The 14,858-nt window shown below is 39.3% G+C and overlaps 1 protein-coding gene across 2 annotated transcripts in view; it reads left to right on the top strand.

The window, feature by feature from the left end:
* Positions 1-14,858, top strand: part of SH3D19 (SH3 domain containing 19) — a gene marked incomplete at both ends in the record, with an annotated part of 191,912 nt that overhangs the window by 79,055 nt on the left and 97,999 nt on the right. For both annotated transcript variants that reach the window (XM_080697479.1, XM_080697478.1), the window contains one exon: positions 4,234-4,273. In XM_080697479.1, coding sequence (XP_080553605.1) covers positions 4,234-4,273 — 40 coding nt within the window. The remainder of the gene's footprint in view (positions 1-4,233; positions 4,274-14,858) is intronic.

Genomic DNA, 14,858 nt, shown 5'->3' with positions numbered 1-14,858 from the left:
CCATCATGTGCTACTTGATGGGTCTCTGGAGGACCCCATTCGGCAGATATAGAGATAGGACATTTTATTTTTAATCTTTTTTTAAAAAATGGAAATGGTAAAACTTTGAGCTAGTAAGTTATTCATGTGATTCTAAATGTGCAAAAGTATAGAAAGCCTCTGCAAATATATTTTCTTCTAATTATATTTAAAAAAGAACTTAGAGCCAGATGTGGTAGTGCATTCCTTACTCCCAGCTACTCAGGAGGCTAAGGCAGGAGGATTGCAAATTAGAGGCCAACCTGGGCAACTCAATGATATCTTGTCTCAAAATTTAAAAAAAGATCTGGGAAGGTGGGCATAGTGGTGCATGTCCGTAATCCCAGTACTTGAGATGCTCAGATAGGAGGATTGCAAGTTCAAAGCCAGTTCATAGTACTTTAGCAAGACCCTGTTTCAAAATAAAAAATAAAAAGGGCAAGGGTTAGAGCTCAGAAAAAGGACCCCCCCCCATTCAATCCCCAATACCACAAAAATAAATAAATAATAAATATAATTTAATTTAAAAGGTCTGGGGATGGTAGAATGCTTTTGGGTTTAAACCCTAGGACCACCACCAAAACAAAATTCCCAAACAGAAAACAAACCAACACCAAAATGCTAAAAATTAATGAGAGGACATTGCTAAAAGTATTTGATTTGAAGCCAGGCATGGTAGCACATGCCTGTAATCCCAGTACTTAGAAGGCCAGGTAGGATTGCAAGTTGAGGACAGCCTCAGCAATTTAGCAAGACTCTCAGGAACTTAAACCCTGTTTCAAAATAGAAAATAAAGATGGCTGAGGGTGTAGCTTGGAGGTAGAATGTCCCTGGGTTCAATCTCCAGTACCAAAAAAAAAAAAAAATTTGATTTTTTTGTTTGTTTTTCTTTGGAGATACTGGGGGTTAAACATAGGAGCATTCTGCTACTGAGCTATTTCTATTTTTTATTTTGAAACAAGGTCTCACTAAGTCGCAGGATACCTAAGTAGCTAAGGCTGGCTTCAAACCTGGGTTCCTCCTGTCTCAGCCTCCCAAGAACTGGAATTACAAGTGTGTACCACTACACCTGGCAAAGTATTTGATTTGAAATAAAATTCTTTAAGCAGTGTGTATAGCCAAGATGAAACCTCCATGTTTTCTATCAGTTCTCAATTTGCTTAAGGGGCTTTTATCCAAATGTGTTGTTATTTTTGGCAAGAAAGCATAGCCCAAATCCACCTTCAGTGATGGTTTTTTCAGTTCTGGCTTTTGGATCAAAATAATAACCATTCATTATTTTGCCAAAAACTTTGCCTCTTCAGTAATTTATTTTGTGACAATGGCACAATATTCTTTGTATTTTATTTTATTTTATTTTATTTTGCGGGTCTGGGGATGGAACCCAGAGGCATTCGACCTCCAAGCTACACCCCCTGCCCTATTTTTTATTCTTTATTTTGAAACAGGGTCTCACCAAGTTGCGGAGGGCCTCACTAACTAGCTGAGGCTGTCAGCGAACCGCGATTCTCTGGTCTCAGCCTCCCAAATGCTGGGATTACAAGCGTGCGCCACCACGCCCAGCCACAATATTCTTGACTATTATGAAAACTACTTTGCTTAAAAGTATATAAAGTATAAGCATATTTAAAATATAAGTATATAAAACAGATACCCAACACACATACTTAAGTATATATTCGAGCTAAAAGATGGCTCCATGAAAAAAATGTGAAATCCAGTTATTTATATATTTGAAAAAATTTCAGTCCAAGAACATTAGTTTCAATTTGTTTTCCGTCGTCAAGAGATGGAGAATGGAAAATATTGTTAAGTAATGGATAACTTTTCTCAAATTATCAACTATTTGAGTTCCCAGAGAAACATGTTATAAACACTGAGTATGCCTATTTACATAGGAATCTAACACACCACTAAGAGTAAATTTGGAGGAAAATGTTAATTTTCCTCCAATTGATAATCAAGTCATTTTCTTGGATTTCTTTTACCAGTTTAATAGAGAAGTAGTAGGAAAGAATTTGTGTGTTCTTAGAGTAGAAAGTATAAAAACGACCACAGAACTTTCTGTTTTAACGACGAATAAAGGAGAGCTGTGAGCCATTCACTTCCTGAGTGGCTGCATTCCAGTGGTGCAGACTGGTCATAGCACATCTGCCAATCAGAATGGGTTCTGGAGGGAAGCCCTCGGATGCTGAGACTTGTTTACATGCATCATGACTCGGTTTCTCATCTCCTCCTGTGTGTTGTACCTTGATTAGTGGGAGAATTCCCTATTAAATAAACTAAATAAACTGTACAAAACCAGGACCAGAGCAACAGCAAATGGCATTCCGGGCAGAGTTTTTAGTTCATCTTTAGCCACAGGTAAGAGTTGTTGCTTTGTTATATCAAGATAACTTATCTCTGTCCAGTTCCTAGCTTTATTAGAAAAAAACCAAGAGACTAGGAGGAAGGATTTTTTAAAATGATTTAAGTATACCCAGTGTTACTGTGGGTTTAATAACAACTAAAGACCACAATATTTTAACTTAAGGAAGGAGTAAAACTAAATTAAGTTAAAACAGAAATGTTTTAAAAGGCACAGTAATACTAAATCTATGTAGATAAATTAGAACCAGAAACATTAACATCATGCATTTGGAGAACAAACACATTTTATTTTGAATCTTTCTACTTGCTAGTCTTTCAGAAAATAGTGTTTTAGTGTATATTATTAACTCTGTGGTTTAAATTTTTTAAATTATGAATCCATTAAAAATGGTATATGCGTTTTACTCTGTAAATCCTGTTCCTTTTCTTCCATATTTCTCTCTAGAAGTTGTAGAATGTTTTATTTTTCTCTTTATGCTGTTCTAACAGCATTAAAATTAAGGGGAAGAAAAGGAATCCTGTCTAATTGTTACTTTGCCATTAAATTCTATCTTTTTTAGCATTAATTCAGAACATACTTCAGGGAACTGTATTTTTATAATCCACAGAATTAAAAAAATACAGTTGCATAGGACTCTGTTGTGGTTTGTATGGTGTGTATGTATGTGTGTGTATGTGTCTATGTGAGAGAGACAGACACTGGGATGGACATTCTACCTTTAAGCTACATTCCAAGTCCTGTTTTATTATTTATTTTTATTTTGGTCTAGCTAAATTGCTGAGGGCCTCACTCAGTTGCGGAGGCTGATCTCAAACCTGTAATTCTCCTCTCTCAGCCTCCCAAGTACTAGGATTACATGCATGCACCCCCACAACTGCTGTATGCTACTTTCTATTGTTATTTTTTCCAAAACATTGAGGCCTTTTTGTTACATTTCTTTTTTCTTTTTAAGCATATACTGTTAGAAAAGAAGTTCTATTTAAAAAAAATAAAAGACAAATCATGGGTTTGGTGGTGGTTTTCTCTCGATTGTGATAGTCTTCAGGTTGGTTAATAGCATTTTTTAGTAGCCCAGAAAAACTTTTTGAAAATTTCAAGCATCTATGCTCTTATTTCTTGCCTTGTAGCAGAATTTCTAACCAATAGCACTACTGACATTTTGGGTGAAATAATTCTTTTAGGGAAATTGCCCCTGTGCATTGTAGGACATTTAATAGCATCCCTGGTCTCCTACCCACAAAAGCTCCTTCCTCTGCAGTTGTGACGACCAAAAAGTATATATACATAGCACAGTATACCTAATTACTGGCGAAACACTGAAACCTAGCTTTTGAAATGGTCTGGGTGACAGAGAGTTAAGGATGAGGCTGTGTTGGCCTTAGTATATTTGCAGATGTTGTTGTAGCTGATTCTCATTTTTCCCCCCTCCCTATTCTGTTAGAAGTTTCTGCCAACCATGATTCATGGGGTGATTTTTCTGAGCTGAGTAATCTGTGGCTTTTCAGTCTCCTTAGTTTATTTCCTTAGCTGAATCTGTTTTGGTTTTAGCAAAGTGTTTAACACAGCAAAGATCTTTTAAAGTGAAATAATATATCTAATGACATTTTTTCCAAATAGATGTTTTAACAAGTCATGAAAAGTTTTTATGTCTGTTCTTTATTGTGTCCTTTCTACCTCCTCTGTCAGGCAAATCCTCTCAACTGTAATGAAGAGCACTGTACAGGGGAAGACACAGCTATCTTGAACAGTCCTTTGTGAAATCTCATGGTACTATAGCTGGGATTTAAGAACTTTCAATGGCTCTAAAAAAGCATTTGACATATAACTGTCTTCTTTCTTTACAGATTGCAACGAACGAAATAAACCAGAGCATCGTTCTTCAAGGTATGAATTTATAGTACTTAATAATTCTTTATAAAGCTTATTTGAAAAACATTGTTTGGAGGCAATGCAAGTGTCCTTTTTAGGGTTGCTGTATAGTGGAGTCATACATGGCACTCAGAAAAGCTTTGTAAGGGAGATATTTTCATTCGGTGAATAAGTATTTTTATAATTTTTTTATCTGGAAGATACATATTATTTTGAAGATTTGCATCAGTGACATATATCTTCATAAAAGATTATTTTAAGCTGGCCTGGTGGTATACACTTAATAATTCCAGTACTTGGGAGGCTGAGACAGGAGGATTGCAGGTTTGAGGACACCCTCAGCAATTTAGCAAGGCCCTCTTCATTTTAGTGAGACCCTGTTTGGGGGAAAAAAAAAAAAAAAAAGGCTTAGAGGTATAACTCAGAGGTAGAATGTCCCTGGGTTAAATCTGCAGTCTGTCTGTCTTGTCTCTCTCTCATGTTCTTGTATAGATCTCCCATGTTCTTGTATAGGCAGAATAAATATCACCAAAATGGCCATTCTTTCTTTCTTTTTTTTTTTTTTTTTGCGGGTCTGGAGATGGAATCCAGAGACATTTGACCTCCAAGCTACACCCCTTGCCCTATTTTAATTCTTTATTTTGAAACAGGGTTTCACTAAGTTGCAGAGGGCCTCACTAAGTAGCTGAAGCTGTCAGCGAACCGCGATCCTCCCATCTCAACCTCCTGAATGCTGGGATTACAAGCGTGCGCCACCATGCTCAGCTTGGCCATTCTTTCAAAAATGATCTACAGATTCCATGCAATACTCATTAAATTACCAAGGTCATTTCTGACAGACATAGAAAAATCAGCCCTTAAGTTCATTTGGGGAAAAAACCCCCATAATAACCAAAGCAGTTCTCGGCAACAAGAACCATGCAGGAGGAATCACAATACTATACTACAAAGCCTTAGGAATAAAAACAGCACGGTACTGGCACAAAAACAGACATATAGACCAATGGAGCACAATAGAAGACTCAGAAACAAATCCCCACACTCACGGTCAATTGATTTTTTTAGAAAGGGGCCAAAAAACGCCGGGCGTGGCGGCACATGCTTGTAATCCTCGCGCTTGGGAGGCGGAGATAGGAGGATCGCGCAGGTTCGAAGCCAGCCGCACTGGCATAAGAGACCCTGTTTCAAAAATATAAAATCGATCTGGGAGTGTAGCCCGGATGTAGAAGGGCTTCCAGGAACCCCAGTACCACTAAAAAAAGAAAGGGGCCAAAAACATACACTGGAAAAAACAAATGGTGTTAGCAAAACTGGTTAACCCTATGCAGAAAAATGGAAATAAATCCCACTTTCTCACCCTGCACAAGAGTCAGTTCAAGATGAATCAAAGACTTGAAAATCAGACCTTGCAGCTCCTTGAAGAGGGCATAGGTTGAACACTTCAACACATAGACACAGGTAAAATCCTTCTCAACAAGACCCAAAGGCCAAGAAACTAAAAGGCAAATCATTATATGAGATTGCATTATTAGATAATTTTAAATGGCCATTAAGGTTCTCCCACTTATGTCCCCTACCTGCACTGAGAGTTTGTTTCAGCAGATAGTTACCAGCACTGAACAGTTTTTATTTTTTTTTCTTTCTGGCACGGAAGATTGAATCCAGGGGCATTCTACCTCCAAGATATAAGCAGCTAAGGCTAGCTTTGAACCTGCCTCCCAAGTGCTAAGATTACAAGCATATGTCATGTACTAAACGGTATTTCTAAAAATCCTTCCAAACCAGGCATAGTGGCTTTTTTTTTTTCCCCCAGTAGTGGGGATGGAACCCAGGGACATTCTATCTCTGAGCTACACCCCCAGCCCTATTTTTTATTCTTTACTTTGAAACAGGGTCTCACTGAGTTGCAGAGGGCCTCACTGAGTAGCTGGGGCCTCCCAATGCTGGGATTACAAGTAATCCCCAAACTTGGATTACTTGTAATCCCAGTACTTTGGAGGCTGAGACAAAAGGGTTGCAAGTTCAAGGCCTCAGCTACTCTGTGAGGCCCTCTTCAATTTATAATCCCAGCATTTGCTTGGGAGGAATGGGGGGGAGGAAAGGGAGAGGAAGAGGAGGAGAGGGAGAGAGAGGGAGGAAATAAAATAAAATAAAATAAAATAAAATAAAATAAAATACAGACTGGGTGTGGTGGCCCATGCTTGTAATCCTAGCATTCGGGAGGCAGAGACTGGAGGATCACAATTCACAGACAACCTCAGCTACTTAGCAAGGCCCTTTGCAACTCAGTGAGACCCTGTTTCAAAAATAAAAAGGACTAAAAAAAGCCGGGTGTGGTGGCGCACGCGTGTAATCCCCGCGCTTGGGAGGCTGAGACAGGAGGATCACGCAGGTTCAAAGCCAGCCTCAGCTACTTCGTGAGGCTCTCAGCAACTTACGTGAGACCCTGTTTCCAAATAAAATATAAAATGGGTCTGGGAGTATAGTCCGGAGGTAGAAAGCCTCTGGATTCCACCTCCAGTACCACCAAAAAAAAAAAAAAAAAAAAAAAAGGACTAAAAAAACAAAACAGGGCTAGGGGTGTTGTTTGGAGGTGGCTAGGTGTAGAGATAAGATGTAGAATGCCCTTGAGTTCAATCCCTAGGACTGGGGGGGGGGGGGATTAACAACCTTTGAAACCTGTAAGAGTAGAAAATTGGGGAAATTGTCTGACTTTCTTTCTTTGGTAAGAATGATGACGTGCCTTACTTTTATGAAAGATTATCTTTTTCAGGATAAATTCTTTATTTCATATTCCATCACTTTTTCTTTGCATTTTGCATTGCAGGAACTGATACAATGGTAATAATGTACCTACTGGTACACTAAACCCTAGAACCCATGGCCCTTAGTGAATAAAAATATAAAATCTTTGAAAACTTAATTATGTAGCATAGAAATGCATATTGTAGATATTGTTAATCAAAATAAACTAGTGAATACTAGAAGAAAAAGCTGGATGTTTAGAATGTTGACTTTTTTTAAAAAAATTAATTAATTAATCATAGTGCTGTGGATTGAATCCAGGGGTATTCTACCTCTGAGCTACACCCCTAGCCCTATTTTATTTTTTATTTGCAAATATCTCATTAAATTGCTGAAAACCTTGCTAAGTGCCAAGGCTGACTTTGGACCTATGATCCTCCTGTCTCAATCTCCTAAGTATTTGGGTTACAGGTATACCACAGTGCTTAGCTTGATATTTATTTATTTATTTATTTATTTATTTATTTATTATTTTTGTGGTATTGTGGATTGAACCCAAAGGTATTCTACCTTTCAGCTATTTCCTCAACCTTATTTGGTTTTATTTTGAAATAGAGTCTCACTAGGTTGATGAGAATCTCATTGCTTGCTGAGGCTGTCCTTGACCCTGCAATCCTCCTGTTTCAGCCTCCTAAGTACTAGAATTAAAGGCATGAACCACCACATCGGCTTTATTTTTATTTTTATGGTATTATTTACATACATTATTAAAATTCACTTTTTTGGACGGGAGTGGTGGCACACGCTTGTAATTCCTGTGCTAGGGAGGCGGAGACAGAAGGATCTCTCAGGTTCAAAGCCAGCCACGCTGGCTTAGAAGACCCTGTTTCCAAAAAAATTATACACACACACACACACACACACACACACACACACACACACACACACACACACACATATATATGCCTGGGAGTGTAGCCCGGAGGTAGAAGGGTTTCCAGGAACCCCAGTATCACCAAAAAAAAATTTTTTTCATTTTTATGTAGCAGGGTATGGTGGCACATACCTGTAATCTTAGGAGGCTAAGAAAGGGGGATTAAAGGTTGTGGGCTATCCTTAGCAATTTTGAGAGACCTCTTACAGAATACAAAAAAAAAGGCTGGGTTGTAGCTTGGAGGTAGAATTATCTCTGGTACAAGCCAGGCATGGTGGCACACACTTACAATCCCAGTACTTGGGAGGCTGAGACAGGAGGATCGCACAGGTTCGAAGCCAGCCTCAGCTACTTAGTGAGGCTCTCAGCAACTTAATGAGACCCTGTTTCCAAATAAAATACAAAATAGGTCTGGGAGTATAGCCTGAAGGTAGAAAGCCTCTGGGTTCCATCCCCAGACACACACACACACACACACACACACACACACACACACACACACAGAAAAAGAAAAAGAGAAAAAAAGAATTATCTCTGGTACAAAAAAGGAAAAAAATCACTTTTTTGTTTATGATTCTGTGAGTTTTGACAGGCATAAAATTGTGTCAACTACCACGAATATAAAACAGTTGGAAAGATTGAGTTTTAAAGCTAATTTTTAATTTAGCAAGAACAAAAAAGGCAATATAAGAGGACTTTGAGAGGACATTTATCTATGGTTGATATGAAGTTGGAAGGGCTAAAAAATAGGGGGTAAAACCAGAACTTAGCCAGGTGCAGTGTTACATACCCCTAATCCCAGTACCTGGGAGGCTGAGGCAGGAAAATTGTAGGTTCAAGGACAGCCTCAGCAATTTAATGATACTATGTTTTAAAATAAAAAATAAAATAGGTTTGGGGGTGTAACTCAGAGGTAGAATGCCTGTGGGTTCAATCCCTAGTATCACAGAAACTCAGATGCTATTCATAAAATCTTTGACATACTGAAGGTTGGAATGACCTTAGCAGTACAAATTTTAATATTTATTACAAGTCCTTACACTAAAACACCAGTGGTACATAAAAAGATGGGAGTGTAACTTAAGCAAAATGTTAAAAAAAAAAAACTTGAAGATTTAGCACATCATAAATTCACCACCAGTAAAAATGTTACCCCCAAAAGGTTTGCATTGATTTGATGAATTGGAAAACGTATAATACCCAGAATAGTAAGAGTGGTAGCTCTAGATCACATTTTTGATCTTCAATCCCCAATGTTGAGAGAGAGAAAACGAGGAGGAAGAGGAGAAGTCACATGCAATATGTGAATTAAAAACAATCCTAAATTAAGTAGATTCAGAAGAGGCAATTAGGAAAATTTAAATATGAAATTTATTTTAGGTAATATTTATTGACATCACTCGTTTAGGTACAGAATAGAAATGCCATTCTTAGGATATACATGCTAAAGTGTTAAGGGTGATAGTCTTATGTTTGCAGCCGACTCTCAAGTTATTCAGGAGGAGAAACAGTATGAGATGAAGAAGCAAATATGGGAAAATGTGTGATGCATGCTTTAACAGCAGAATTCCGGAGGCCGAGAAAGGAGTGTTGTGGTCCTTGGACAGCCTTAGCTACTTAGGCCCTTTGCAACTCAGTGAGACCCTGTTTCAAAAGATAAAGACTAGAAAATGGGATTAGGAGTGTAGCTCGGAGGTAAAATTCCCCTGGATTACACCCCCAGTACTGCCCTCCCCCCCAAAAAAAAAAATAGGGCTGGGGATATAGGTCAGAGGTAGAATGCCCCTGGGTTCAATCTCCAGTACTGGCAAAAAAAAAAAAAAAAAGTGTGTGTGTGTGTGTGTGTGTGTGTGTGTGTGTGTGTTAGTAATTGAAGAAAGGCATATAGGTGTTAATTATATTTCTTCTTTAACTTTTCTGAAGACTTGACAGTACAAAGTACAATGTAGTAGTAGAGAGTAGTACAGAGAACTGTTTAGTGTGTTCCTGCAAGTCCCAGAGGCAGAATCTGTATATTTGGGCAAAGCTTGGGGGGGGATGGATTTCTGTACGGTATGAAGAAGAATTTTCTGTCAGAAGTGGTTAAAGATGGAGCCAGGCATGGTGGCGCACGCTTGTAATCCCACCATTTGGGAGGCTGAGACAGGAGGATTGTGGTTTGAGGACAGTCTCAGCTACTTACTGAGGCACTTTGCAACTCAGTGAGACCCTGTTTCCAAATAAAGAATAAAAAGTAGGGCTTGGGGATGTAGCTCGGAGGTAGAATGCCCCTGAGTTTCATCCCCAGTACCGCCAAAAAAAAAAAAAAAAAAGTGATTAAGGATGGAATGAGCTACTCTGTGAACAAATGCTGTCAAGGAAAGCTAAGTAGGCTACAGCTGAGAATAAAAATGGAGAGGATTTCTGAATGCCAAAGTCATCATTCTGAATGGCTCCAGCTCCCTGCCTTTTTAACAGCCAATAAATATTTGTTGGGAGTCCCTATTCTGGATTGGTATAGAATAGAAAACAGAAAAAATAAAGTCCTTCATGGAGCATTTATTGTATGGACATAACACTTTGTGAAAGTCTGATTACCTTGAAGTTATGACATAGGTCTTTATAGTTTTATTTTATGCCATGCTGTAATTCTCTTGAAGTGTTTGGAAAGCATTGCAATTATTTTTCTGATTTCCAATACTAGGACTAATCAAATGCCTAGACCTGTGCTACTCAGTCTTGGTAACCCTAGAATGCAGAAGAGTGCCTTGGCTTACAATAAACACTTAGTAAATAACTGTTGAATAAACTAATGCCAGCTGTATATTTAGCAGAGAAAAGGAAATGTCAGAATTTTTCCCTTGCAAATTGGAAAGTACCCAAATCTCAAAAGCTTGCCCATGACTATTATTGAATATGTTTGTTAAAACAGCAAGGAGACAATCAGAAAGGAGAAATTTTTTTCCCCAAAATACTATTGTTTTCTGTGTGGGGTACCTGCTGGGATTGGCAGTGACCTGTTCTTCCTGCATCCTCAGACAGACAGGCTACTACCCCTTCAGGCCAGCAGCGTATCAAGCAGATTAATACCTGCTTGCATCAACAGAGCAGGAAAGAAGAAAATATAAACAAAAAGTCACTTAATTTTGGTATGCTTTTTGGTTCCCCTCAGGCCACTCGGCAGCAAGAATTATGGGCTTGAAGCCCAGCAAGGATAAGAGAAATGCATTTCTCTTGTGTGTGTTTTTACAAGGCCAGATATTCCTATAGCTCTCACGGTGAGAGGTAAATAAATCTGGGATGTCTGCCTGTTTTTTCATTTCAGTGCTGAAATCAGAAGGAAAGCCTAACTTTTGCCAAATTAAAGGGAAAGTTTTATCATGTGTAAACCAACACTTAAGACCCCAGGCCAAAAAATATACTGTATAAACATTTTAAAGATTATTTTATTTATTTGTTTGTTTGTTTGTTTGTTTGTTTATCTATTGGTACATAGTAAACATACATGCATCTTTTTTAAAGACAGGATTTATATTCTTTTGTATATTTTTTAACTGGAGAGGTCTACCCTTTATTATATATTTTTCTTTTTTTATTGGTGCATTGTACTTATACATCCTAGTGGGGTACAAGATGGTAGAGGCACTCCCCTTGAAAACAGCAGCTTGCACCTGAATGCCAGCTTCCTCCTTTGGCAGTGCTGAGGGGGCAGCAAGCCTAGGGCTCCACGCACTAGCCCAGCGCCCAGCCACAGAGCTGCTTAACCCAGCTTACTCTAACTTTCAGAGTTTCTCTGCATCAACACACCCAGCTTTTCTGCTGGCTCTGGCAAATGGAGGTCCTTCTATAACTGGGTAGTGGGAATCTTGTTTTGGGGAGAGATGAGGGGAGCTTGGCTTTATTTTTCCAGTTTGCATGGTCCCTGGAGTCTTACAGGAGGCCACCAGACCCCTTTGCAGCATAAAAAAATAACCCCCAGGTTTAACTTGCTTTTTGGAAAACTCAACTTATGTCAATGTTAATAAAAGTTATGTGCTATTATTAAAAAAAAAATATGGCAGAGGCACCATGCACACATCTCTCATTTAACCTTCTCCAATTCTCCCCTTCCCTACCTCCTCCCTCCTTCTCATGTTTGGCTTTTTGATATGTTTGTGAATGTACATCATGTACCTTAGTGAATTTCTTTTCTTTTCTTTTCTTTTCTTTTCTTTTCTTTTTTTTTGGGGGGGGGGTACTGGGGATTGAATTCAGAGGCATTCTACCCTCGAGTTATAACCCCAGCCCAATTTTTAATTTTATATTTGGAAACAGGGTCTCTTTAGGTTGATGAGTCTCACTACTTGCTGAGGCCGTCCTCAAACCTGAGATCCTCCTTTCTTAGCCTCCTAAGTACTGGGATTAAAAACTTGTGCCACCATGCCTGGCTATATTAGGAAATTTCCCTCTTTCCCTCTCCCATCCCCCTCACTTAGGTCGCCTTATTTGCTCACCTATGGTTTCTCCTTCTGTCTAGAGTTCCTCCTATGACCCATTTCCTCCCTAGCTTCCACATATTAGGGAGAACATCTGATATCTTACTTTTGGTGACTGACTAATCTCACTTAGCATGATGCCCTCCAGTTCCATCCTTTTCCCTGCGAATGATGTAGTTTGTTCTTCTTTAAGGCTCAGTGTAGTCATACATCTTGATGAAGTTCCGGGTGACAGAGACATACAAGCACACAGTACTGGGGATGGAACCCAGGGGCATTGTACCTCTGAGCTACACCCCCAACCCTATTTTTTTATTCTTTATTTTGAAACAAGGTCTCACTAAGTTGCAGAGGCCTCACTAAGTAGCTGAGGCTGGATGCGAACCTGGATTCTCTTGTTTCAACCTCCCAAATACTGGGATTAGGAGCGTGCACCACCACACCAGGCTCACACAGTACTTTTTGCTCCTTTCCCCCATTCCCACCACTCCCACTCCTCTGCCTCTTCCTTCTCACCTTCCCATTCGCCGTACAGAGGTTGCCTTTGATAAATCTGCGTGTGTATGTCATGTGCATTGAGGAATCTCCCTCTTTACATCACTCCGTTAAGGCTTCTCCTGCGTCTGGATTCCCTCCCGTTCCCAGTCTCTCCCTAGCTTCCACATAGGAAGGAGAACATCTAACACTTTTTGTGACTGACTAATCTCAGCACAATATTCTTCAGTGAGATTCATTTCCCTGCAAATGACATCATTTTGTTCTTCTTATGGCTTGATGGGTAAAGCAAAAATTTTTTTAAAGATTTTTTTTTTGGGTAAACATGCTTCTGTAGGATAACCAGCACATCACAAAATAAATGTTTAACTGGGCGCGGTGGCGCACGTTTGTAATCCCAGCATTCCGGAGGCCGAGACCTGAGGATCGCGGTTCACAGACAGCCCCAGCTATTTAGTGAGGCCCTCTGCAACTCAGTGAGACCCGGTTTCAAAATAAAGAATAAAAAATAGGGCAGAGGGTGTAGCTTGGAGGTCGAATGCTCCTGGGTTCCATCCCCCAACCTGCAAAAAAGAAAAGGAAGGAAGGAAGGAAGGAAGGAAGGAAGGAAGGAAGGAAGGAAGGAAGGAAAAGAAAAATGTTTGAAGCTAGGTTTGGTGATGCACGCTTGTAATGCCAGCATTTGGGAAGCTGAGACAGGAGGATCGCAGTTCGTGGGCAGCCTCAGCTACTTAGTGAAGCCCTTTGCAACTCAGTGAGAACCTGTTTCAAAATGAAGAATAAAAAAATAGGGCTGGGGGTATAGCTCAGAGGTAGAATGTCCCTGGGTTCCATCCCCTATACCGCCATAAAAAGAAGAGGAATAGGAAAAAGAAATAAAGTTTGGGCTGTAGAGTGTATGCTTAGTGTGTGTGAGGTTCTGTGTTGGGGGGGGGGTAAGGCAAGAGAGAGAGAGAAGTAAAAAGTGTTATGTAACAAAAATTTGTATCTATAAAATGATGATTAAGACAAAATTAGGAGCCGGGCGTGGTGGCGCACGCTTGTAATCCCAGCATTCGGGAGGCTGAGACCTGGAGGATCACGTTTCGCGGACAGCCTCAGCTACTTAGTGAGGTCCTCTGCAACTCAGTGAGACCCGGTTTCAAAATAAAGAATAAAAAAATAGGGCAGGGGGTGTAGCTCAGAGGTAGAATGTCCCTGGGTTCCATCCCCAGACCCGCAAAAAAAAAAAAAAAGACAAAATTAGGCATGTTTCTTTAATGTGATACTACTTAGATTCCTTGATACCCTAAAGTGCATTGTAAAACTCCAAATGAGAGCTATATTAAACTTCAGTTAAAAAATTATTCAAATTTGTAACTTCCTTTCCCAGACATGGCTATTAATAGCATCTAGAAAAAAATGCCATGGAACAGCAGATTGGGAAACTAAGGGGGAAGTAGGAGCCGACAGTAATAAAGAATGTTAAATCCTGTGGCAATTGGAACCACAAATAGAGAATTAGGAACTCTTTTTACTACCCTATGAGCTACAAATAGTAGATCTCAATAACTTACAGCGTCTGAATAACTAGCCATTTTTTCTCAAATGTTTTATCAGCTACAAGAAAGTAATTTATAGCAGCAAAAAGAGAGAACAACTTAGTGAAACAAAAACCCTTAAATGTGTTTCTTTAAAATTGTCATTTAAGCTGGGTATGGTGGTGTGTACTCGTAATCCCAGTATTTGGGAGGCTGAAACAGGAAGATCACAGATTTGAGGACAGCCTTGGCAAGTAGGAAGACTCATCAACCCAGCAAGATCCTGTCTCAAAATTAAAAAAAAAAAAAAAAAAAAATAGGGCTGTGAGTGTAGCTTGGAAGTAGAATGCCCCTGGGCTCAATTCCCATTGCAGCACATTAAAAAAAAATTTGTTGTTTAAATCTTGATCTCCCTAAACTCTTTTAAAAACCACCTGTCATAGCTGGGCGTG

This window comes from Muscardinus avellanarius, assembly GCF_963383645.1.
Source record: "Muscardinus avellanarius genome assembly, chromosome: 6".
Taxonomy (NCBI): Eukaryota; Metazoa; Chordata; class Mammalia; order Rodentia; family Gliridae; genus Muscardinus; species Muscardinus avellanarius.
This window is presented reverse-complemented; position numbering and strand designations above follow the sequence as displayed.